This window comes from Hesperophylax consimilis, chromosome 1 (genome assembly GCF_061612785.1).
Source record: "Hesperophylax consimilis isolate HC1 chromosome 1, BYU_Hcon_1.0, whole genome shotgun sequence".
In the NCBI taxonomy this organism is placed as follows: domain Eukaryota; kingdom Metazoa; phylum Arthropoda; class Insecta; order Trichoptera; family Limnephilidae; genus Hesperophylax; species Hesperophylax consimilis.
The window spans coordinates 44,006,847-44,034,190 of NC_142836.1; the positions used below are offsets into that span (position 1 = coordinate 44,006,847).

The window sequence follows — 27,344 nt, forward strand, 5'->3', positions numbered from 1 at the left end:
AAGTATGACTAGTCCATAAATAAACCACTCACTTCTAATTTGTTTTAAAATCTCACTAAAAAATAATCTACTTTTACCTTAGTCTTAGAAAGTAAATATTTATTGCAACACTCTGTTGTACGGGATGGACTAATAATATATAATATATTATATATTATGATGATATGATACTGTTTACAAAATATGATATTGATGACGTAGATGGTATTATTATTTGTGTTGTTTTCGACGTTTTTTATCCAACGTTGCTTTGCTACGTTTTGCCAAATCTCCGCCAGTCGCCAGTCGCGGCCAGTCGTAAATTGACATCTAGAAAAAATGGCTCTGCTGTCAGTTGGTCGTTTCGCTTTTCGATTAAGATTTTTGGATAGAAGCTCTGATAGCTTCGTAAAGGTACCTTAAATTTAATTATTCCTATTAAAATCCTTTTCAACATCTCTATTTTTCATAATTTAGTTGTATTTTTTATGTTTTCAAATTAAGGTTATGTTTTCGAAATTATGTTGAGATTAGGCGCCTACGTGATGTTTTTTGAAAATTAAGTACTTCACTTAACTAACTGACCATTTACTTTTAAACTTTAGAAATAAGACCAGCCCATAATTACAATATTATTTAAACCAAACCAGATAAATTTCTTTATTTAAGGATTCGAAGTATTCTTTCAGGTCTTTGCATGTAATTATAGCACTAAGAAATCTAGTAAACTCTACAATAACGCTTTGGAAGCTATCAGCGATGTTAAGGATGGATCCAAGGTCCTCGTTGGTGGTTTTGGACTATGTGGAATACCGGAGAACCTTATTAGCGCCATGCTTACCCATGGAGCAAAGGACCTCACCGTTGTCTCTAATAATGCAGGTATAGACCATTGATGTATTATATTTAGATGAGACGTGAAGCCAAAAAATAGGTTCCGCTTTTTGACCTCCAACTATCCTCCAACTCTCCCAACACTCTTAACTAAAACTACCGATTCCGGTCTACTCGCACCGCGTATCGAGTTCTATTAGTGGAACAAGTTTTGACGAGGCATTATTCATGTATGCAGTAGCACGTCTAATTATAGCTCTATGGTATAGTGATAAAATCATTTTATTTTGTTTTATTCCAACACTTTTGCTGATATGCATGAATATCAATTATGTACAATGTCAACCTGTAACTATATTTTTCATTGATTAGTATTCATGTATTTCTTTTAGCATTGTGTTCTCTCGAAGAACTTACAAACATGTTTTGGAAGGGATAAGTCAATATAATATAATTCATTGTTATAAATTCTTCGGCACTCTTTACTAGCAGACGATTATAATGATAAAAATAGAAATATAGCCCCTAAAATTTTACGATACTTAAGTGCTTCACATTTACCGACAACGAACTACAGGGTTTTTCCAATAAGAGGTGTTATTTTGATATTCAATTGTAAAAGATCAATGGTTTTGTTGCTTGTGTGGCACGTAGCGCTGTCTTGTTGAAATTAAACGTTGTCCAGATCAATACCATACAATTCCGGCCATAAAAATCATTAAAATCATCTCTCGATAGCGCAATCCATTCACCGTAACTGTTGCTCCAGCCTCATTTTCGAACAATTAATGTCCAATGACTCGCCGGACCATAAACCGCACCAAACAGTCACACGTTGAGGATAGAGAGGCTTTTTAACAATAACTCTTGGGTTTTCCGAGCCCCAGATGCGACAATTTTGCTTGTTGACGAAGCCACCGAGGTGGAAATGGGCCTCATCACTCAAGATGATTTGCATTTGATTCACTCAAGTGAATTTTAATAATTTCAATGCGTTGTTGAAGCGTGTATCGTTCCATTTTTATTAATGGTGTAGTTTCTACTTGTCAAATGTCACAAAATGACAGCTTCAAAAAGTAACATCTACCGAAATAGCGGGCTTTTCAAAATAACACCTCTTATTAGAAAAACCCTGTACATTTTAAAATTCAATGTCCTACAACAGCTGACCAGTGTTTCTGCGTTAATAAGAAGGTAGCCAAAATTGTGATTTAAAAACCTAAAATATTAAAAAATTATATTTAATTATCTCACAATAGCATAATCAGGAATAAGTAGCTCTTTCATCTTTGACGTCTGTATTAATTTTCAGCAATTATTTCATTGCCTTTCACTCCCAGAGAGCCTTCATTTCCCGTCTCTCCAAGTCAGCCATTACATTTTCCCTGAAGCCTTCTCGATCTGCCAAAAACTCTAACCTACTAGTGAACAAGTCTACCAACGTGGAAAACATGACCGCGTTGTTTTAGTTCTAAATGAACATGTCTGCAAATGTATACTTAATGAGATGTAAAATCTTATCTTAAGTATATTGTATTTCCTGCTTTATATTTATTCTATTTTTTATGTTATATTGTTGTTATTTTATCTGAATTTTGTAAAGTTTAATTTACTGTTGTTTTTAATTTAATTTATAAATAAATAAAATCGCAGATCAAAGCATACATGACTACTTAGCTTAAAGGCCTGGCAACAGAAGAATAATTTTACTTAAATAAATTTTTAAATATTCTGTTTTTAGGAGTGGATAAATTTGGGCTAGGATTGTGGCTGAAACAAAAACAAATCAAACGTATGATTGCATCATACGTGGGCGAAAATGCAGAATTTGAAAAACAATACCTCACTGGTGAACTTGAGGTTAGTATTTCTTACATAATTAACTATTACACTTATCGTACTTTTATACTATTTGTTTTTATTTAATGTTATCAGTGAATATTGCTACGCTATCTACCTGATTTATTCTGTGTTTCACTATCTTATCACTATGTTCTCAAGTTTGCTGTTTGACCCTAAATGAATGAGTAGATCTTAACAATGTTATGTTTTAATATTAAACCTACATTATTTCCTTTGTTGGAGCAATAGAAAACTTGTCTTACTTTCAATAATGGCTTGCGAATGTAAGCGAATATTTAAAATTTTAAATAAAAATATTTGACTGGCATGAAATCGGAGTATGAAAAGATTTTCCTTTTATTTTCCAATCTTATCGGTTTAAATGCACAAATCTTGGCTTACACCCACGGCAATTTATATTGCAATAAGGCGCAACAAATAAAGTTTTGCGGTTGGAAATTCTATTCAACAAATCTTTTATAAAATAAAGTATCTTGTACAGAGCTCAGCTGAGCAGAGAGATTTTATTATTTTCCCTGTCATTATAGACGGGCTTCAAAATAAATATCATATAATCATGTATGTATTTGTAAAAATCTAATTAATGATGAATATACTTCTGTATTTATCGTGGTGCTAAAGTTGACCCTATTACATCTTAGCTGGAGTTAACTCCTCAAGGAACTCTTGCGGAACGTATCAGAGCTGGAGGTGCCGGTATCCCGGCTTTCTTCACTCCCACAGCCTACGGTACTCTGGTGCACGAAGGAGGCTCTCCAGTCAAATATTCAAGCGACGGAAAAGTAAGGCAAAAACTTATTTTTAATGTGACATTTTTGTGAGGTACCTAAGCAGAATTAATAAAAATAAGTGTAATTGGGGCAACAAGAGAGGGATTAAAATTGTGGCATCTGCCAATCAATGGTTAGTGGAAACATCCATACAATAATTTATTGGCACAATTTAATTTCTCAGTTCGAACTTTGGATCAAATAATTTCATTCCAAGTAGGGACGAGCTTTTTTAACCTTTCCCTTACTGTGCTAAAAAAATCCACGCGTTCCGGTGCTGTGTAGTCAATATACATTGATTTTTAACAAAACACTCTGATTTTTAATTGAATTTGAAAACTATGTAAAATATTATTTTTTAATTCAGTGAATAAATGTATAACAGAGGAATACCTAAAATCTGAACCCAGAATTTATTATATTTATAGAGTTATTAAAGTTATTAGAAGCAATGTTTAATGTTTCTTTTTTTGTGACTTTATTGAAATATTTAAAGAAAGATTATGTTTGCCAAACAATGTACATGTTTATATGTTTATAAAACTATTAGCACACACGAAGATGTGAGCTAACTTAAGTATAAATAAATAAATGTTTAGTAAATACACACCACAGATAAGGAAAGGTTAAAGAATACACGAGTTCCTAAAACTGTTTAAAAAAATAATAATTTCACTCACATCACAATTTTTATATTACTAAATTCAAATGTGACAATGTGACCGTAAGCATGTACCTACTCTTCTAGTTAGGTACCAACTTGATTAACCTGCGTGAAAATTTTGGTATTAAATAATTGGTATAATTTCAGTATCAGTTGAGAAAATGTTGCTAATCTGTGTAGTAATAAAGGGTATATGTACAGACAATGGTATTTTTTTTTATAAACACTATCAGTTAGATAATAATGAGAAGTAAGTATTTCTGTTTCTGTAAAAGCTTGTCACTATTTTCTGTACATTTGCCACAGTAAAGTTTAGCTTTTCAACGAAAAGTAATAAAGTAAATTTCGTTACTAAGTTATTCTTTTCAGTCATTTCCTTCGAGAACTTTAAAATGACATATTTAGCTGAAATACAACAGTGCGCTGCCTTAGTTCTTGTATGTTCAATAGACCATTTAGCAAATTTTACAGGAGACGTTTTTTTTGTTTTTACAGGCAAATTCTAAAAAATTCTCGATTTTGGTCATTTCGTTTAATACATATGTGTAACAGGAAATTATTAAAGATCATTTTTCGAAGATTGAAGCTATATTAAGCCCATATTATGACTTTAAAGGTGGACGTTGAACATGGCTTGAAAATGATGAATGATTATTTTGGATATTGAACACATTGTCTGGAGATTGAACAATTCGGCTCCCATAAGTTTGAGGTATTTTTTGTTCAATTAGCCAATTAGTGGTAAATTGTATATACAGGGTGATTTTCAGATTTCAAATACTTTACTTTTATCTTAGTTAGTAGTTGACTTAAAGTATTACTTTAAAATATACGAACAGAGTCCTTGAGTTGATTTTTCACAAAAACTGCTCTATATAAATCATCCAATATTTTGGAAGTTTGAAAACAATGCACAAGTACAAAGGTACCTACCGCTAATATACTACTATCGGTTGTCGGTGCATGCGTGATGTGAAATATTCTTACATCGTACGTATTACGGCCTCCGTGGTCTAGGGGTACTCTTGACTAGAAATCCGGAGGTCGCGGATTCAAATCCCGGCGTGCGCAAGTAAATTTTATTTGATTCATTTATGTTATTTCACAAATTATTAATTAAAAATAACATATAGTCTATTTGCGGCATGTTCCAGAGAGGAAGATATGGTGTAAAGACCACCATAAGAATTGAAATGGCTTTAGCCGTGTTTGGTGATCAGATCTGAATAGATACTCACATACCATCTCTCTTCTCCTTCATTCTCCTTCCTCTCTTTCTCCTCTCCATCTCCTTCCCCTCCACACTACCTTCAGCCTCACAATATACTAATATACCCCAATTGGGGATTCCATAGTCTCACTGGCTCCAGATGGTTGGGAGCAGTTGAGACTGTGTGCGGTATTCCATAAAAAAAAATCCCGAGTGATGAGTAAAATTATTGAAGTTCAATTTTCAGTTGAAAATTTGTTTTTTTTATTGTTTCGTTACCTACATTTGATAAATGTAATTTTTAAAGTTTACTTACTTTAGAAAGATTTTTTTTCTTTCGGAAGGTCTTATTTGCCGTGAGCTTATTATTTATGTTGATTATCGTGAGTAAAATATTATTTTTTTAAATACTTTCAGCTCTTAAAATCCTAAAATTATAATATCCCGCGATTTGGGTTATGGGTGTGCGCTATTTAACATTACATTTATTGTTGTTAGTCGTTTGCCTAGTTGGTTTTATTGTAGTTCCTACCTAAGAATATGTTTACTATTTTCTATGTGACTAAAAAACACAAAAAATCAGAAACTTTGAATTGAATGAATTCAAAATTGAAATATTTGGACTTCGTTTTCATCAGCGATCTCAGCAGTGATAACGGACAAAATATGTGTCGTAGATGTCTTTCAATCAGACTATGAGGACAGTCGACTTTTTGCACATTTCCATGTCCTGGCTCTTTTGTTGTATTTCTCGAATAAAAATAAGTTTTAATGCACTAATATAATTTATTTACTCATTTTATGTAAAAGTCCTAAGTTTGTAAATAAATAATTGAATAAATAAATAATAAATGAAGCATCCTGTATATTTACCTAGCAAATTCAAGAAGTACATGTAAAATATGGTGAAAAAGCCTATAAATGACATAATTTTAAGACTTACGTTTCTATTTGAGCTACTGTTCTTAGGTTTATTGATTCTGGAGTCGGTCAAGTCATTTTTTAGTTCAATAACAGTATATATTCGCAATTAAACGTATTTTTAGTGGAACAATTTCGTTGTTAGAAAACAAGTAAAAATCAACATGGCCGCACATTTTAATTAGCCGGCTCCTGATTGGTTGACAGTGGAGATTGAACATTCAAGACCTCAACGTTCGGCGGGATGTTGAACAAATATCTATGAACTTTTAAAAAATATTATTTTCATAACTTTGAGTGTTTAAATGTTCAATATCCAGGAGATTGAACAAATAAGAACTGCCACATTATTCCATGAGTGGATATTGGCACTCGAAAAATGCTTAAAATGTCACTTAAAAACCAAAAAATATGGTTTTTTTGAGCTTCATTAATGCGCAATAAGCTAATGAACATATTGGCATTCATAACTCAGTTTTGCAAAAAAAGGTCTATTGAACATACAAGAACTAGGACAGCGAGTGGTTAAAACAAAGTATATGATTTATTATCATTTAATTAAAATGGTACCACAAAATTATTGAAGAAGTGAAAATATTTAGCAACAATGACTATTAACCGTTTGATTGCCAATCGTCGACTTTCGTCGATTCGTGTTTTAACGAAGATTGCCGATCGTCGATTTCCGTCGATTGCGTCAGTCGTGTTCTGATTTGCGCGTACGTCGGGTGTGGTGCTGCGGCGTTGGTAAATATTATCCTAATATTATCTTAATAGTTGTAAGATCGTAGTAAACCGTTTAAATTTCAGATTTATTTATTATTTTTTTATTTTAGTTAATTGAAAAAATATAATGTCGAGGGCGTCCTCTGAAATGTCTGACAGCGGGAGCGACGATTTCCACTCCTCTAATTCAAGTTCGAGTAAGAGTAGCTCTGATGAGAGTGATGTCACTTATGTCATACCTGTGTTTCCCAACCGCAGGATTCGAATTTCCAGTAATTCTTCGGATCGTGACCAAGAAATGGAGAGTAACACCGGAAATTACTCATTTTCAGATGTACCTCCCGGAACCAATTTTTCTATTGAAAATTCTCATTTTTTCGAAACGCCTGGACTTCGGGATCCTCCTCCGCGTGATTCTAAACCAATATCATATTTTGATTTATCGAAATCCTTGAAAATTCAAAGAATTTATGGGGTTTTAAAAAAATATATAGTTTCATAAAAAATAATGTTTTTTTGGTGGCATTTTACAAGCAAATGTATGAATTTTTTGACACTCAAACGGTTAATGTTCAATTTTAACAGACTGCTCTAAAACTAGGGCGACCATTAATCTATTTCTTGTGTATCATTATTTGGAACACAAGTTATCAAATAACATTGTTTATAGGTGGACATAGCTAGTCAACCGAGACAAGCTCAACTTTTCAATGGCAAGCCTTACATCATGGAGGAGGCTATCACAGGAGACTTTGCTTTCGTCAAGGCCTGGAAAGCGGATAAATACGGTAACCTGGTGTTCAAGCAGAGTGCTAGAAACTTTAACCCAGCCATGTGCAAAGCCGCTGTAGTTACCATCGCTGAAGTTGAAGAAATCGTAGATTCTATTGATCCTGATAATGTACACATTCCGGGAATATTTGTACATAGATTATTCAAAGGTCAGTGGATTTTTTTATTATCTTTCAGGATAATATTCCCCTCCCTTCTATAACCCCTTTATTTATTTATACACAGCTTAGTAATTTATCAGCATGTATATTACCGTATAAATGTGAATAATTTGAAAATATTCTTAATTAATATTTGTATAAATGTGGAAATGACAAGTATCACGGTCGTCATTGATAAATGTAACAGGGCATATTTGTTATTCAGGTTAATTAATAACATTGTATTATCATTTCAGGGGAAAATTATGAGAAGAGAATCGAAAAGCTTTCAATATTCAAGGAGAAAACAAGTACAGCCGTACAAACACCAGTTATGAAGATCCGCGAACGCATCGCAAGAAGAGCCGCTGCCGAATTTAAAGAGGGAATGTACGCTAATTTGGGAATTGGTAAATATGTATATTTTAATTTTTATTAGTTTTCCTACGCACAGCAGTTTCATACAGTTAATACAAACTCTGTATGTACACATGAACATGGCAACCCTGCAGGAAATATTTTCTTTCTTGATGGTTATTCTCAAATTCTTTGTGATTCTAAATTGTTTGCTTCAGCTAGTCCTTGTGAATAATTATGAGTAAATGATAACTAACTAACTAACCATCACGCCGTTTCCCCACAGCGGTAGGCAGAGAGGATGGACTGCCAAACAACTCGGTCTTGGCACACACTTCTTGCCTCATTCACATTCATACATACTCTTCTATTATTCTGACTCTTGACATGGCCCGACTCGACTATCTGATTCACTTGATCGTCCCATGTCTTCCTCGGGCATCCCTGACTTCTGCTACCATTCGCATCATATATTCTCCTTCCACTCCTCTCTTCGCTCATTCGCTCTACATGCCCAAACCATCTAAGAGTCCCTTTCTTAATCTCACTCGTTACGCTTACATCAGCCTTGCACTCATTGCGGATCTCCACATTTCTCACACGATCATACATGATTTTACCACACACACGCCTCAGGGATCTCATTTCAACAGCATTCAATCTACTTTCATCCTTTCTCTGCCAGTTCCATTCCTCACTTCCATACATCCGGGTAGGTACAAGCAGTCAATTGTGGACTGCTAACTTCGCTTCTTTGGACAAATTTTGTTAGCGCCTACTGCATTCAGTCCTCCATTAATGGAGTTACCTGCATTTACCCTTCTTTCAATATCTCTGTCAGCCTTCCCATCTCTCGTAGACATACTTCCTAAATACACAAACTCTTCCACCTGCTCCAAGCAAATGATCAATTTTGTATTATGTAAATCTCCAACTGAATTTCCATTTGACTTGTGTGTATTAATTTGTTCAACAGGAATGCCAATGTTAGCAAGTAATTACATCCCTGCAAACATGCAAGTGTTCCTCCAATCGGAGAATGGTATCCTTGGCCTTGGACCGTTCCCCAGAAAAGAGGAAGTGGATCCTGATCTTATCAATGCTGGAAAGGAGACTGTCACCGTATTACCAGGTCATTTTTATTATTAAACGAAAAAAATGTTGTATTTTACTGACCACTCATTGAATTATATATTTAAAGTACGGATTCTGAGCAAAATCAACCGAAAACAGCGTAAAAATTTAATCGCTAGATACCCATATCCGACGAGTGCTTGTAATCATATAATAATAATGAAGCCTGTCTTATCTCTAAGTATTTACAGCCCTAAGTTTGTGCCCATATTTCGAACGCTGATGTTTTCTCCAGTTATATACCTCAATGGACCACGTCAGGTTTGGACCCAGGTATTGCGGGTTAAATTCCCTGCAAGCTTAGTCCTCCAGCATTGCGTAAGGGAATATGGAGATTACATTAATTGTCAAGTTATTAGAGACCCGGTGAATGCCTTTCTTTAAAAAAATATACAAGATCATTATTTGGATATGTTAACTTATTTACAAGATTACGGACTAAGGCGTTTAGTTACCTGGCAGGGACCCAGGGCCGCCGACAGCTAATCTGGGCCCCAAGTCTAGTAGACTATACCGGGCCCCCTCCCCACAACTTACCGGGGGGGGGGGGGGTGAGATAACAATTAATAAGTTCATGCTTACCTGCTACTGCTAGGAATACTACTTCATTACCTTTTCTTATACCATTATACCAATTATTCGAATTTAGCATAATAATTATTCAATGGAAATGTTTAAAAAGTTATGGTGAATACTCAAAATAAAATACTTGTGTTTCTTGTTTGTGTGTATTTACATATTCTTCGTTAATCAAGATATCTTGAGGCTCAATTAAATTATTATATTTGAAAGACAGAAAACAGGTAACAAAAATAAATAATCAATTTTCAAAACCAATGGAAAATAAATTAGGAGTACCGCAGTGATCGATCCTTGGACCCCTATTGTTCATACTCTATAAGTCTATATTAATGACATGGTGAAAATATTTTCAAAATGCAAAGTACGACTATTTGCCGATGATACACTTATATACTTAATTGGAGATAACTATACCTAAAGAACTAATAAATATTTTAAATAATGAACTAAATGATGTATCAAGATGGCTAAAAATAAATAAGCTTAAATTAAAAACAAAATGTATGGTGATTGGAAATAAGAAGACATTCAGTGAAAGCAAAATTAAAATTGATGGTGAAATTATTGAAAATATTACTGAAATCAAATACTTAGGAGTTATATTAGATTCCAAACTAAACTTCAATAGACATGCCGAATATACCCAAAAGAAAATTGGCAAAAAGATATCTTTTTTTGGAAGAATCCGGCCTAAAATTTCCAGAAAAATCGCCATCACCATTTACAATTCAATAGGCCACTTGCATGGATTTCATAACGACTTGGAAAAAATCGTGTGGATAGATCTTTTTACTAAGATTACGAAAATGTTAGTAAAATTTTGTAGAAATGTACATTTATTTTTATTTTTAAATAAATAAATCCATTATTTGGGCTCGTGTCGTCACTACATGAAAATGTCCCGTCTACTGAAAATGTTCCTATTAATTTTGTAAAATTCCACACTGATTTAATTTTTTTATATGGCATCACTTTGATTTCAGGCGAATTTTTGAATTCGTTCACTAGATTTATTGTTTGTTCTCTGCGAACTTTTCATTTGGTTTGAATTTATACTTAGAATATTTTCCTTAACCGGAAAAAAAAATTAAAAAATATGATGCAAGTGGCCTATTATTGCTCCACACTTCAACTACTGATCAAGTATTCTTTTCCTCTGACATGAAAGAGAACAGAAAAAGTTTCAAATTCTCCAAAACAGAGTAATGAGAATAAAACTCCAAAGAAATAGATTTTTAAAAATAATTAAAATGTTAAAGGAACTTAATTGGTTAACCGTGAAACAAATACTGACCTTGAACACGTTGATATTTATTCACAAAATATTAAAGAACATGTTACCAAAATACTTCTCAAATAAAATCGTATACATTAAGGACATTCACAGACATTACACAAGGACTAGCAAGGAAATAAGATTAAACAAAAAGGACAAAACGAATACGCAAAACAGTTTGCTGTACAAAGGAATTAAGTTATATAACACACTACCAGAAACTCTAAAGTCCTCACCAATTGAAAAGTTCAAGATGTATTGTAGGAGCTACATAAAACAAGAAAAAATATAGTGAATTTGAAATATTATAATTAATTAACTGCAATATGAAATATTATAATTAATTAGAAATTGGTAACCTTAAATGTACAAATTACTAAAATGAAATTCAAATAAAAAAAATATATTATAACAACACAGATACGTTAGTAATAGAATACTAAATTGGCATATTTTAAAAATATAGTAAAAACTCCACAAACTATAAAAAAATAATATAGGCAAATAAAAATTGTGGCCCGGGGGTGAGTATGAGCGGGGGCGCGGCGGGAGGCTGCATCGCCCCTCCCACAGCGGGCCGGCAGGCATGGCGTGCTTGTAGCTTGAGCTGTGAGTGGCACGCTCTGAGGGCGTGTTCACACACATGCGTGGGATGACGTAATTCAGCATATCGCTCGCCATATATTCCAATTTGGAATGTACGGCGAACGTTATGCCGAAATACGCTATCCCTCGCATATTATAGCTGTGTGCTGTGTGTGAACACGCTCTGACAGTTGGGCCTACGGAGCGTGCGGGCCTGGGCGCCCGGCCCACGTCCGTTCCTAGTGTCATTGGCATTTTTTAGTAAAATATCCGGGCCCCGTCCCGGGCCCCCTCTTAGGCCCGGGCCCCAAGTTTCGGACTTGGCTAACGTGCCCTCTCGGCGGCCCTGCAGGGACCGCGGAAGTACTCTATGACGTGGGGGGGCAAACTTGTTTAGTCACCCTCTTCCTTCAGTCTCCTCTCCAGTCAATCAACTTGTTATAAATAAGACAAAACGGAGATGACTAGGTCAAACCAATAACAGGTTCAGTGAATAAAAAACTTTTTTTTTTAAATATTGCTTTATTGCATTCATTGAACGATACCAAAAACGTTGCGTCTCTCAGCCGTCTTTGAAGCAAATTCCCTAAGAATTTCATTTAAATCTAAACTAAATGTTTCCGCCTTATGCACGTGCAGTATTGCTAGATAAGTAAGTCTTCTCTGCTTCAGTTGCTGGTAGTCGGAGGAATGTTCCGATGCGTCGGAGGACACTCAGAGACCTTTCACACGACGTAGACGTAGCTGGCACGGTGAGGAGCAAGACTACTAACTTTTATACTTCATTAATCATTGCTCTTGAAACTTTAGGTAGATTAGCCAGTTCTCTTGCGTACTCTCGGACAGTCTTCACGTGAGGTATTGCTTTCTTTGCTATCTTCATTTGCAGTGCTAGCGAGTCAATATCAAAATCTGTTGCGTGAACGCCTAATTCAACACTTTTTCACTTATGAAAAAAAGCACTGTGAAGGATACAGATAATCTTTACCAGCACAAATAATCCTTCTTTACCCAGGTAGTAAAATTGGAGGGGGCGCGGCCCCCCCCCCATTTGATTTTAGGGGGGCATTTGGCCCCCTCTGCCCCCCACTTCTGCGGTCGCTGTAACCTGGAACCTTTTTTAATATACGTTTGGTGGCAAGTCAAAATTGGTTAAACTAGATAGCTTCACAGTTAAAAGGACTACTTTTAGATTTTTCGTTAGACAGATAGACCTGCACTACAATGCGAGTTGCCTACTTTTTAACTAAATAGATATTGAAATGGGCTTGATTAGCAGAATACGAAATTAACTCTTTTGATAAACAGTATAATATTATCTATTTTTTTTTTTTTTTAATGTTAATTCAAATATTTCAAATTCCTCCGTAATATTATGATAATATATATAATCTTTTAATTTTACAGTGTTATGATTATAATCTTATAATTTAATGGTGGTATCATTATAATCTTATAATTTAATGCTGTTATAAATATAATCTGATAATCTTTAAAAATATTCTCTTATAAACTAATATTAAAAATAAATTGCTAACTGGCTGTTCCCGTGAAATAGGATTTATTAATTAATTCATTTGTTTTAACTCAACTGCACATTTGTAAAAACTAAAGCTGTTTTTTTTCCAATGCTTTTATAGTAAAATGACTACTGATCGGTAATTTTTGTATTTTTTAAAATAGTGAATAAAACAAATAATAATGTGAATATTATTCACAGAGAAAATAATCTAAACCATTTGATTTTTTTTCTTCTTAATCTAGGCGCATCATTCTTTGGATCTGATGATAGCTTTGCAATGATCCGTGGAGGTCACATTGACCTCACAATCTTAGGAGGAATGGAAGTGTCACAATTCGGAGATCTTGCTAACTGGCTGGTTCCCGTAAGTATAATATGCATATTTAATACATATTTATACCTGCTAAAGCCATAAGTAAAACTGGTATATCATATTGCTACTGAGACTATTTATCATCAATTTATTATGATTTCATCTTATTATGAATACTTTCATAATTTTACATAACATTACCACATTAACCCCCAGGGGCCGGAGCCTTGCATTTGCAATGCTGAAGAATCATGCCTATGCTCAGTATGAAGCACTGCAATTGCAGTGTCGACCTTATACATTTATTTTACCTTTGGATATAACTTTTAGTGGGTTAGTTAAAAATATCAAGTATGGTACTGTCTACATGTTGACTTTAACAGAAAATATATGTTTATTTATTGAAGATTCTTACCGGCCCCTTTAAACGTTATCCACGGTACATAATATGTATTAATTTGTTCAGGGTAAGCTAGTGAAGGGAATGGGAGGCGCAATGGACCTGGTGGCTGCTCCAGGAACTAAAGTGGTGGTCACCATGGAGCACTCGTCTAAAGATGGAAGTCATAAAATCCTCCCCCAGTGCAATTTACCCCTGACTGGAAAGAGTTGTGTCAACACTATCATCACTGAAAAGGTATGTTCATACTTATTATTATATTATACTGAAATTATCAAGGTAATGTCCAATATGCTAATGATTCCTAGTCTTCTAAGTATCAACATCCCTCAAATGAATAATTTATGAGGTAAATTTATAAATTTTACAATCATCGGGAGTTAAAATCACATACATATGCATATCTATAAATTAACCATGCTTAGTTATCTGTGTGCATTATTAAATTTGTTCTTTTCACTTCAGCGCATGCAACAGGTCCAGCGAAATTCCTCAGCCTTCAAAATATCTTTATTTTTTTGTTGCTAGTTGGCGAAAGTAGTACATTCGCAAACTTATAAAAAATAACTTTTTTTTTTTTTTTTTTTTTATATTTACTCCACACAGGAGGCCCTGAAGAAAATAATTTCCCTCAGGGCCTATGTCATCTTTGGGGATGCTGTGTGGAGGGTCTTTTTGTGGAGAGGAAGGAGTGAACACGGGTCTTGAAGAGTCCCATGTTGTAGGAGGGAGGAAACACAGAGGCCGGCAGTTCGTTCCACAGCCGAGCTGTTGAACTTAAGAACGAATCGTAGAAGCGACCCGTTCTCATGTGACAAGTGTCAACTGTGTACAAATGTTGGGCGCGCGTTTGGCGTGTATCCCGACTACGCACCGGTGCCGAAGGGATCAATGACGCTAGTTCCTCAGAGCATCTTCCATTGTAATACCGATAGAACAAGGACAGCATACCTACCTGACGCCTGTGCTCTAAAGATTGCAGTCCGTTTGTTAAGATTGGGGAATCTATCAAACGGACCGCCCGTTTCTGCACAGAGTCAAGGGTTTTTTTCAGGTATTTTGGGGCTCCAGACCAGAGATGGCTGCCAAATTCGACAGTAGGGCGCACTTGCGATTTGTACAGGGTGAGCAGTTGTGTACTATTAAAGTATCTGCGGGCCCTGTACAGTACGCCCAGCTTCTGAGAGGCCAACTTTACTCTGGCTTCGATGGAGCCCCCGTACCTGAGCTGGTCACTTATAGTTACACCAAGCATATCAATGGAAGGCCTGTTCGGAAGATTGATTCCGTTGAAGGAGACTAGATTATCATTTGGATCCCTTTTAGACGTAATCAGACAGGATTGGGTCTTTGAAACATTAAATTCGACGAGATTATTTTTACCCCAGGAGGAAATACTCTCGAGATAACCGTCCATTCTCTGCTTCAAAGCCCTCCGAGCCGTTGGAGTTTGTGTGCCCTTTGGGGGCTTGTCAAACAAAAAGTTATCATGAACTGTACTGTCATCCGCGTAACAATGAATCGGTGCACATGTCAAAAGGTCATTGATGTGCAACAAAAACAAAGTCGGAGACAGAACCGATCCCTGTGGGACGCCAGCATTTATGGAGTGCGAGGAAGAGGTGAAACCGTCAGCAACCGCCTGAATCGACCTATCCCTTAAAAAGTCAGCAATCCACGTACACAGGGATGCGGGAAGTCCGTAAGAATGCAATTTGTTGACAAGTCCTCGGTGCCAGACCCGGTCAAAGGCCTTGGATATGTCTAGTGCGACCGTTTGGGTCTCACCGTGACGTTCCAGGCACCGCCCCCAAACATGCGTCACATACGCGAGAAGATCACCGCACGAGCGGTTCCGCCGGAATCCGTATTGACGGTCGTTGATAATTTTGTTCTTCTCGAGGTATGTGAGCAGTTTGTCGTTGATCACTCGTTCCATCACTTTGGACAGAACTGATGTGATCGCTATGGGGCGGTAGTTGGCCGGGTTGGAGCGGTCACCTTTCTTGGGAATAGGGTGAATTACCGCTTTTTTCCAACCAGAGGGCACAGTGCCACACTTCAGGGACATTTTGAAGAGCTTTGTCAAAACTGGAACTATTTCCGCAGCACACCTCTGCAATACCAGGGCAGGTATTCCATCAGGTCCACTAGCTTTGTTAACATCGAGCCCCCGTATGACGTGGAGTACATCCCGATGCCGGATCCTCAGCTTTTTCATATAGAAGCCGCAGTGAGGAACCGACGGCGGAACAGCACCCCCGTCGTCGAGGGTCGAGTTTTCCGCAAACATTTTCCCTAATAAGTTAGCCTTTTCGGTGGCGGTGTTTGCTAGTGAGCCGTCAGGTCTGGTAAGAGGTGGCAAACTGGATTTGCAAAAATTTCGACCTATTGAGCCCGCAAGCGACCAGAATGCTAAAAGAATGTAAATATTCATTATCTAACCCAATTTGTATGTTGTACAACTTATCACTCTCATCTGGAACATTTGCTGATTCATGGAAAATTTCATATATTCGACCCATTTTTAAGTCCGGGAACAAGTCAAACATTGAAAATTACAGACCAATATCAATTATATCTTGTATTCCAAAAATATTTGAGTCGATAATTACAAAGAAAATCACTCCTATATTCAAAAATGTTCTGATTGATGAACAGCATGGATTTAGATCGGCGAAATCTACAACAACTAATTTATTGTCCTTTACAAATACCATTGTTAAAGCCTTGGAAGACAACACTCAGGTTGACGTACTCTATACTGATTTCTCCAAAGCCTTTGATAAAGTAAATCACTCGATTCTCATGGCCAAACTTTATGCTATAGGCATTAGAAACCCGTTGTTATCATTCTTTCGCTCTTACTTGAGCGATAGAAAACAAAGGGTTAAAATAAACAACTTTGAATCCTTTAACATTGACGTAACGTCCGGCGTTCCCCAAGGAGCTCATTTGGCCCCGCTTCTCTTCAACCTTTTTATTAACGATATCACCAAAGTTTTTTCTCATACACGCTTCTGGCTTTTTGCGGATGATAATAAGATTCTTCAGATAATTAAATCCTACCTTGACTGCTTACATTTTCAACGTGATATTGACTCGTTTAATAATTGGTGCAAAATAAACTGCATGGAACTTAATGTTGATAAATGTAAAATTTTGTCTTTTTATAGAACCAAAAAACCTATTCAGTTTGATTATAAATTAAACAATGTTTGTTTATCTACTGTAACATCTATCAAGGATCTTGGGGTCACTCTAGACTGCAAACTTTCTTTCCGTGAGCACATTAACAACATTGTTAACAAATCACTTAAACTACTTGGCTTCGTTCATAGAATAACCTCTGACTTTAAACATATAAGTACCCTTAAAACTCTTTACTGCTCGTTAGTTCGCCCTCACCTTGAATACGCTAGTGTTATTTGGTCTCCTTTCTATGCTGTCCACATCTGTCACATAGAATCCGTACAACATCGCTTCCTACGAGGAATCGCTTGGAGGTTGGGTCTTGAAAGAGGAGAGTACTCATATGATGAAGTTGAACAAACTTTAAACATTTCTTTTTTGGAGAAACGTAGAAGGGACACTGATCTGATTTGCATATTCAAGATTATCAATGGTATTACAGACTCACCTGCTTTGTTGCAACTTATCCAATTCAACATCCCTTCCCGTAGACTCCGAAATAATGAATTGCTGTTCGTCAATCAACATTCTACCAATTATGGATACCATTCTCCTTTGTCCAGAATGTCGAGACTTGTCAACTCACTGTCAAGTCAAAGCATTGAATTTTGTGGTATATGCCTAAATGACTTTCGACAGTCAATACGCAATGTCTAATTTCTAATGCTCTTTGAACCATCTTCATGCTTTGACTTATTATTATCTCCCATTCTTACTTTTATATTATTATTGTCATTGTTATTGTCTTCGCTCCTCATTTATATATGCTCTCCTTTCACTGTCATCTCTGTTTATAAAACTTATTCGTGTAATTAATATGTTGTTAATGGACTATTTATCCGTAAATAAATAAATAAATAAATAAATAAATAAAGAATGCTCTGCTGCCATGCGGGCAGGCAGCCAGCTTTTTGCTGATCTGCAGGTCGTGTTCGAATTTTGGCCTATTGATGATTCTCTTGCATTCCTTTGCCGATTTGTTGTATGCTGATCTGCTTTCGGGCGTTCGAGATGTGTTGTAGGCTCGGTAAGCCGCGTTTTTTCGTCGAACTGCTTCGGAGCATTGTCGACTGAACCACGGCTTTGAGCCCACACCAGTTTCTTTAGTAGTCGATTGTATGAAGCCATCCATCGCCGAATTGATGACTTCACCAATCTCCTGGGCACATCTTGAAGGGTCCGAAGTCCGAAAACAAACAGCTGACCACGGAAAAGCATTGAAATGGGCCCGCATACCGAACCAATCTGTTGACCTATAGTGCCACACTTTTCTCCTCAGCCTCTCATTGGTTGGTCTGAGGCTAACGGGGATTGATGTCGTCACTAGGCAGTGGTCAGATGATCCCAGAGGCGCTGTGACGTCAATCTTATAACCGTGTGGCACAGTAGTTAAGAATAGGTCTAACAGATTGGAGCGGTGAGTCTGGACATCAGGAACCCTTGTGGGCTCCTGAACCAATTGCTCTAATCCGTAGCAAATGGCAAAGGATTCCGCCTGTCGGCCAGCCGAGTCCGTTGGGCCTGAGAACTTCAACCATGGTTCGTTATGAACGTTGAAGTCCCCCAGAACAACAAACTCGGCCGAAGGGTAGCGGGGCAAGAGATCATCAATAGTATCGCTCAAATGTTTGAAGAGCTCGGAAGTGTCTGATTCGCTATGGTTCGGTGAGCGGTATAGACATGCGTAGAATCTTGCCGTACTGGCAAGATTGACGCGTACCCACATTACGTCGAATCTGGAGTTTTCCAGACTCAATAGTCGCACACAGTTGACGTCAGCTCGACTATAGAGGCAGACTCCTCCTTTCAGTCGGAATTTGCTTGCCAGGGTAAAGCCCGGGCAGTCCAGATAGGAGGAGTCTGGCGGCTCGGCTATCTGAGTTTCGGATAGGAAAAGAAGGTTGGGACGTTGGGACAAAAGATGGTGATGGACGGAATTTAAATTTGTGTGCAGGCCGCGAATGTTGGCAAAATTTACCAACAGTTTTGGCCCGCACCGGGGACGCCTGCTACTCGCCGCTGTAAAGATGTTAGGTTTGTTTTTATGTATATTCATGATTTTAATTTTTTTTTTTTTTTTTTTTTTTTTTTTTTTTTAAGGGTATGAAGTGAAAGGAAGGTCTGGAATGGAAAGGTATGAGGGGTGGGTAGGAATATGGGGTTCAGGCTGTCCAGGAGTGATGAGCGTTTGGTTCCAGCCCACCCACTGCGGTGCTAGGCGATAGGCTGGGAGAGTCCGGCTGGAGAGGGCATCCAATGCGCCCCAAACGCTGCTGCTGGGTCCCCTCCGGTCACGAACCGGCACAACAGCAGTGGCGGGGTTTTTTCACTCGCTGATGGGGCAGCCCACCCTTAGTCGTGAGCCTGAGGGTCGGGCCCCTGTACTATCGAGCGGCCCGGACAGCGGTAACCGGTTGTAAAGGGTCTCCCTCAACCAGCATCTCCCAACCGGCCCGCCACGCAGAAGGTGGGCCGGCGCACCCGCCACCAAGACCTGGGCAAACCTTAACCCATGAACCCGGGCACCCCTGCTAAGTCACCAAACGTAGCGAACCACTTGGGGTGACCTGTGGCAGAGGTGTTGGTCATCCAATAAATGGTTCCCAGGGCGGCGGTACCCATTCCCGCCTACCAAATTGATTAATAAAACATGCATTGCAACTGCATATTCACTCACCGTCATTCACAATCCCAATTCGGTAATATTGAAGTAAATAAGTGTGATTTAAGATTTTCACAGCCAAAAGTATTTTTGCTATTTGTTTTTAGGGTGTTATGCCGTGTTGCGCTAACTCCTTCTTTAGGCTAAAGAAGGATTTAACGCAATATGGCATAACACCCCAAAAACAAATAACAAAAATTAATAAGTGTGGCTTTTTTCCAGAACCTAAGATTTTGGTATTTAGTATGATTTTTTTACAAAAGTTTCATCATTTACTTGCCATCACAGCTAGTTCTGATATTTTTCATTTCGCAGAGTGTATTTTTTTGATGCGTTCAATTGATATTTCGGGGAGATGTACCAGCACAGCGCTGTGGACACACGGTGTTCGGAAACTCGCGATTCAAGCGAGAAACTGGTGAATCTACCTAACATTTGAAGTCGATTATGTGGCATAAGTTTTTTTTTTAAATTTACTAGTAAATAGAGTCCGTGGGTGGAACTATCTTTTTTTTGGTTAAATTTAAAATATTGGGTTGTTAAATAATTACTTTCCGTTGTTTATTGTCTTTTAAACTTTATAGAATTCTAAATTATATATTATTTTTAAACTAGGTACGTGAATTAGTTCATGTAATTTCTTATTATGGCAGACAGACATTTCAAGATTGATAATATTATTACACTAAATTGGTAGATATCGTAATACAGGGTGGAATTTATGAAAAAAATCATGTTTTTCTCATTTACTCATATGTAAGTTAAAAAAAACTGAAGAAATTTAGTTTTGCTAACTCTTGCCTTTCGAATTAGATTAGATGCCTAAATTTTTTCATGTTGACTTAACCAACATTGACATTAACTTTACCAACCAGTACCAACCAGACTAAAAGGCTATAGACTAGTATTATTTTTTAATACATTTAAGTAGTCAGTGATAAGATTAGCACACTATTCTTATCTACAGAGCTCTAATAGATTATTAGAGCACCTGTATTAACTTAGCAGTTATCATTCTGCTCTATGAATGATGATAATCTTAGTATGTACACATTATTTGGCTACAATTACAACAAGTGACTTCACTGACTGATTATCCTTGTTATAATCTAACTTTCCCTTGTAAAATGTCCTGCACAACACAGGTGAACTCCTAGCATGGAGGACATTTTACACTTTTGCAAAATAAATATATATGTATATTATCAGGCAGAAAAATGACAACTACGTTTTTAACTCGAAATATGCTCAGGAATCTCTGGTTAATCCTTTAGGGATGTGCTGTTACACCCTGTGTATATTAGGCTTATGACGGGGAAGTATGAAATTGGCATCAAACGAGGTGATCGATTTATGCTTGACCAGCGATTGAAACGATCGAGTTTTACCATAAGGGGCCGGTGCCCTACATTTGCAATGTTGAATTATCGTGCCCATGCACGGTAGGAAGTACTGCTATCGCAGTGTCAGCGTTATACATTAATTTTGCCTTCGGATATTACCTCTACTGCGTTAGTTAAAAGACAAAAATAAAAATGTCACTTTATCACGTATGGTATTGTCTACATGTTGACTTTAACAAAAGATCTTTTTTATTTATTGAAGTTTCTTGCCGTCCCCTATTGGTTAAACCTCACTAGGGGACCGTCTAACTCCTTTTTCATAAGAAGTTTCTTGCCGTCCCTCTGGGTTAAACCTCATTGTGGGGACCGTCTAACTCCTTTTTCATAAGAAGTTTCTTGCCGTCCCTCTGGGTTAAACCTCATTGTGGGGACCGTTTAACTCCTTTTTCATAAGAAGTTTCTAGCCGTCCCCTATGGGTTAAACCTCATTGTGGAGACCGTCTAACTCCTTTTTCATAAGAAGTTTCTAGCCGTCCCCTATGGGTTAAACCTCACTGTGGGGACCGTCTAACTCCTTTTTCATAAGAAGTTTCTAGCCGTCCCCTATGGGTTAAACCTCATTGTGGGGACCGTCTAACTCCTTTTTCATAAGAAGTTTCTAGCCATCCCCTATGGGTTAAACCTCACTGTGGGGACCGTCTAACTCCTTTTTCATAAGAAGTTTCTAGCCGTCCCCTATGGGTTAATTGTGGGGACCGTCTAACTCCTTTTTCATAAGAAGTTTCTAGCCGTCCCCTATGGGTTAAACCTCACTGTTGGGACAGTCTAACTCCTTTTTCATAAGAAGTTTCTAGCCATCCCCTATGGGTTAAACCTCACTGTGGGGACCGTCTAACTCCTTTTTCATAAGAAGTTTCTAGCCGTCCCCTATGGGTTAAACCTCATTGTGGGGACCGTCTAACTCCTTTTTCATAGGAAGTTTCTAGCCGTCCCCTATGGGTTAATTGTGGGGACCGTCTAACTCCTTTTTCATAAGAAGTTTCTTGCCGTCCCTCTGGGTTAAACCTCATTGTGGGGACCGTCTAACTCCTTTTTCATAAGAAGTTTCTAGCCGTCCCCTATGGGTTAAACCTCATTGTGGGGACCGTCTAACTCCTTTTTCATAGGAAGTTTCTAGCCGTCCCCTATGGGTTAATTGTGGGGACCGTCTAACTCCTTTTTCATAAGAAGTTTCTAGCCGTCCCCTATGGGTTAAACCTCACTGTGGGGACCGTCTAACTCCTTTTTCATAAGAAGTTTCTAGCCGTCCCCTATGGGTTAAACCTCATTGTGGGGACCGTCTAACTCCTTTTTCATAGGAAGTTTCTAGCCGTCCCCTATGGGTTAATTGTGGGGACCGTCTAACTCCTTTTTCATAAGTAGTTTCTTGCCGTCCCTCTGGGTTAAACCTCATTGTGGGGACCGTCTAACTCCTTTTTCATAAGAAGTTTCTTGCCGTCCCTCTGGGTTAAACCTCATTGTGGGGACCGTTTAACTCCTTTTTCATAAGAAGTTTCTAGCCGTCCCCTATGGGTTAAACCTCATTGTGGGGACCGTCTAACTCCTTTTTCATAAGAAGTTTCTAGCCGTCCCCTATGGGTTAAACCTCACTGTGGGGACCGTCTAACTCCTTTTTCATAAGAAGTTTCTTGCCGTCCCTCTGGGTTAAACCTCATTGTGGGGACCGTCTAACTCCTTTTTCATAAGAAGTTTCTTGCCGTCCCTCTGGGTTAAACCTCATTGTGGGGACCGTTTAACTCCTTTTTCATAAGAAGTTTCTAGCCGTCCCCTATGGGTTAAACCTCATTGTGGGGACCGTCTAACTCCTTTTTCATAAGAAGTTTCTAGCCGTCCCCTATGGGTTAAACCTCACTGTGGGGACCGTCTAACTCCTTTTTCATAAGAAGTTTCTAGCCGTCCCCTATGGGTTAAACCTCATTGTGGGGACCGTCTAACTCCTTTTTCATAAGAAGTTTCTAGCCATCCCCTATGGGTTAAACCTCACTTTGGGGACCGTCTAACTCCTTTTTCATAAGAAGTTTCTAGCCGTCCCCTATGGGTTAAACCTCATTGTGGGGACCGTCTAACTCCTTTTTCATAGGAAGTTTCTAGCCGTCCCCTATGGATTAATTGTGGGGACCGTCTAACTCCTTTTTCATAAGAAGTTTCTAGCCGTCCCCTATGGGTTAAACCTCACTGTGGGGACAGTCTAACTCCTTTTTCATAAGAAGTTTCTAGCCATCCCCTATGGGTTAAACCTCACTGTGGGGACCGTCTAACTCCTTTTTCATAAGAAGTTTCTAGCCGTCCCCTATGGGTTAAACCTCATTGTGGGGACCGTCTAACTCCTTTTTCATAGGAAGTTTCTAGCCGTCCCCTATGGGTTAATTGTGGGGACCGTCTAACTCCTTTTTCATAAGAAGTTTCTTGCCGTCCCTCTGGGTTAAACCTCATTGTGGGGACCGTCTAACTCCTTTTTCATAAGAAGTTTCTAGCCATCCCCTATGGGTTAAACCTCACTGTTGGGACCGTCTAACTCCTTTTTCATAAGAAGTTTCTAGCCGTCCCCTATGGGTTAAACCTCATTGTGGGGACCGTCTAACTCCTTTTTCATAGGAAGTTTCTAGCCGTCCCCTATGGGTTAATTGTGGGGACCGTCTAACTCCTTTTTCATAAGAAGTTTCTAGCCGTCCCCTATGGGTTAAACCTCACTGTGGGGACAGTCTAACTCCTTTTTCATAAGAAGTTTCTAGCCATCCCCTATGGGTTAAACCTCATTGTGGGGACCGTCTAACTCCTTTTTCATAAGAAGTGTTGTGTGATGAAAAGGTCTCTTCTGTAAATGCAAGGTTTTAAAACGTTGTGAAAAAGAAGATTGACCAATGCAAGAAACCACTTACTATCCGGTGACACTCTTTCAATGCCAAATATGTTCCAGAATTTATGGGTCCAGGATTATGCCGCCGATGATTATACATAATTTAATTGTTCTATATGTTGTTTTCAGGCGGTGTTTGATGTGGATTCAGAAAAGGGTTTAACCCTCATAGAAATAGCCGAGGGGGTTAGCGTTGAAGAAATTCTTATGACTACCGGATGTGAATTTGAAGTTTCACCTGACCTCAAGCCAATGCAGCAAGCTTAAACGAGAGCACCATCAAAACACACACAGAGTCGGGTCCTGATAAACAAAAATAAGTTCAAAAATAATATTAGTATCATAAAGCAAAGAATACCAGTCCAATTATAATTATTTGTATAACTTCATCTAAAGTGTTGTTGCATCCATTTTGTTATAACTATTATATTGAAAGTATTCCTGAATGTTTTGTACATATTACCTATTGACACTAACTAGTGATGCATTGATTACGATTCTGGTACACCTTAATTGCCAATTTTCTGTACGATTACCCAAAACAATGTTTATCCAATATGTATTGATACCCCACTGCTAGCAATTTTAATGTTGTCATCTATGAGTACATACATCTATACATGTGTAGTGTTTTTAACAGTAAAAAACATTGTATAAATTAAATGATCGTACTTGATTGAACAACTAAGAATCGTCTCGTCACTCTTTATAATTTCTTACAGTTTATTTATTGTATAATATTACTTATTTATATTCATAATAATATTGTATTTTGTAAGGGTACATTACTGATAGTATATAGAAGTCCCAAAGAGAGGTTGTACGTACATCATCGATGAAATATCTTTCTGTAAGAAAACAAAAAAGACAAAATTTACTAGAATGATGACGTCACATAACTCTTTCTGTGACTACTATATATTTATTCTTCTGCTAAAATCTGTCGGGAAGTGAGTGTGAAAGAATCCAAGTATGTTCATGTAATATATTATGAAGTTTGCATTTATGTAGGTATTATTTGTATTAAAACAAAAGATGGTAAGTGGATCACCGATTATCTGAACTAACGTAATATATAATATATCCCAATAATGTATTTTATAAGAGAAATAAAGTTTTCATAACTGCAGATAATCAGATATCTTTGATTTTCGTTTCATCCTCAGTATTTCCACGAAATATTGTCATGTCTGCATAGCATATTCGTAAATACCAGACGCGTTATCCATTTGAGATATTTTGGCAGCGCTCGTGCACTTGGTAAATGCCCGACGTCTCGTGAATACAGCTGTTTAGCTCTTTCTTAATAAGTATTCTTTTAAAGTTCAAAGGCTTATTTTAGTCGATTGACTGGAGGTACTTACCGAGCAATGTTTGTTTGTTTATATCTAACGCTACTTATACATTTGCGAACCGAAGTATCACAAATTATGAGAAGGTAGAAAGCAAGAACGAGCCCAAAAGCACTTCTGAAATATCCTGAATGGATAATGCGTCGGCTATTTACGAATATGCATCCGGATAGTCGATGTTCTACTAATGACACATAACAATTTTCCATTTTATATTTTATTATAATGTAGAACACTGACTTACCAGCAACAACAACAATTCTATCATCTCATCTTTTAACATGAGCATATTTTATTTTTGGTAAAATGTAGCAAATAATGTATGTAAATAATGATGTATCATAAAACCTTTTTATATTCAATAAATAAAAAATTTGTATCTATCTATTTTTTTCATTTCGAAGTAAGTTTTATCAAAGTTTATTTATTTAACCTCACTCCTTTCGAACAATTCAATATCCTTGGACTTGCCCGAGTGTGTTTCAATTTGAAATATCCCAAAAATTGATAAAGGAATCATCTACATTCAAAAGAAGAGACCACTGTAAAACAGATAAACATTGTCGTAATATCAAATTTACCAACAAAATGATTATTTGTTAACAATATTTCGTAATAAATTAATAATTTGTGTTAGTGGTAGATAGGTGAATATAGAATATAATAAGAATTACAATATCAGTAACAGTTTTAGGCTTAACAACTTTGGTTTTGGCGACGGTTGAGAACTATTTCAAAATCCATACAAATACACTTGTTCGCACCTCCAAATATAACGTAATAGATTGACGCATGAACAATCATGACTGCAACTACAGTTGCTTGCGTGTGCCTGGACATAAAATTCAAAAAACATTTATTGCACAAAAATACAGAGTACAAAGGGTATAGCTTATATGTTATATTCTATTTCTCCCAGCTAACCCAACAAATACACATTATATTACAATAACCCAACAATTACACGTTAACAAATGTATGTAAATAAAAAAAGAGGAATTTAATTTACGTAAGGTATTCATTTAAAGTGTAGTGACATTTGTTTAAAAGAAATGTTTTTATTGATGAATTAAAATATGTGTATGTCGGTTATTTGTTTGATGCTTCGTGGAAGGTTGTTATATACTTTAGTGGCTATGTAGTGTGGTCCTTTTTGAATTATAATTTTGTTTGCTTTTGGGATTAATAAGTTTTCTGTGAACCTTGTAGCGTGTTTATATATTTAGTTTTTGTGTGGGAACTTTTCTGGAGATGATTGAACCAACAGGCATAACTCCATTATATATATGTCCGTCACTGTCAGAAGTTTGAGATTTTTAAATATTGGTCGACATGAATCCAGGTGATCAGAGTTTGTAATTTTTCGTAGGCACCTCTTTTGGATGATAAAAACATCTTTTACTGAGTTTCCCCAAAAAACTATCCCGTATTTTATCATTGAGTATACGTATCCATAAAAATTTAACTTTGCAGAAGACACACTAAACAGGATTAAAAAATGGCTAGACTACCATTCACTTACACTAAATGCTAATAAAACCAAATTCAAAATAAAAAATACAAAAAACTCTGAAGAAAACCTTAACTTGAAAATTCATAGCCCGCATCACTTAAATGAGCATTGTGATTGTCCCTCATTAGAAAACGTTGACCATATAACGTATCTGGGTCCAAAAATTGATGGAAATTTAAAATGGACCAAACACATTTTTAGCTATTTAGATAATAAAATTAAAAAAACTAAGTTATTTTTTCAAAACTATCAGGAATGTGCTCATTAAAAAAGACTTAATCAAAATTTACATGGCTC

At 36.9% G+C, this 27,344-nt stretch overlaps 1 protein-coding gene across 1 annotated transcript; it reads left to right on the plus strand.

Moving 5' to 3' along the window:
* The first annotated feature begins 244 nt into the window (after positions 1-244).
* Positions 245-25,917, plus strand: SCOT (Succinyl-CoA:3-ketoacid CoA transferase). The gene is made up of 10 exons (XM_089634404.1): positions 245-393; positions 669-861; positions 2,555-2,673; positions 3,318-3,458; positions 7,638-7,908; positions 8,157-8,309; positions 9,233-9,388; positions 13,598-13,719; positions 14,135-14,305; positions 24,312-25,917. Exons 1-10 carry the CDS (start codon positions 319-321, stop codon positions 24,447-24,449), a joined length of 1,539 nt encoding a protein of 512 aa, XP_089490530.1. The 5' UTR covers positions 245-318; the 3' UTR covers positions 24,450-25,917.
* The last annotated feature ends 1,427 nt before the right edge of the window (positions 25,918-27,344 follow it).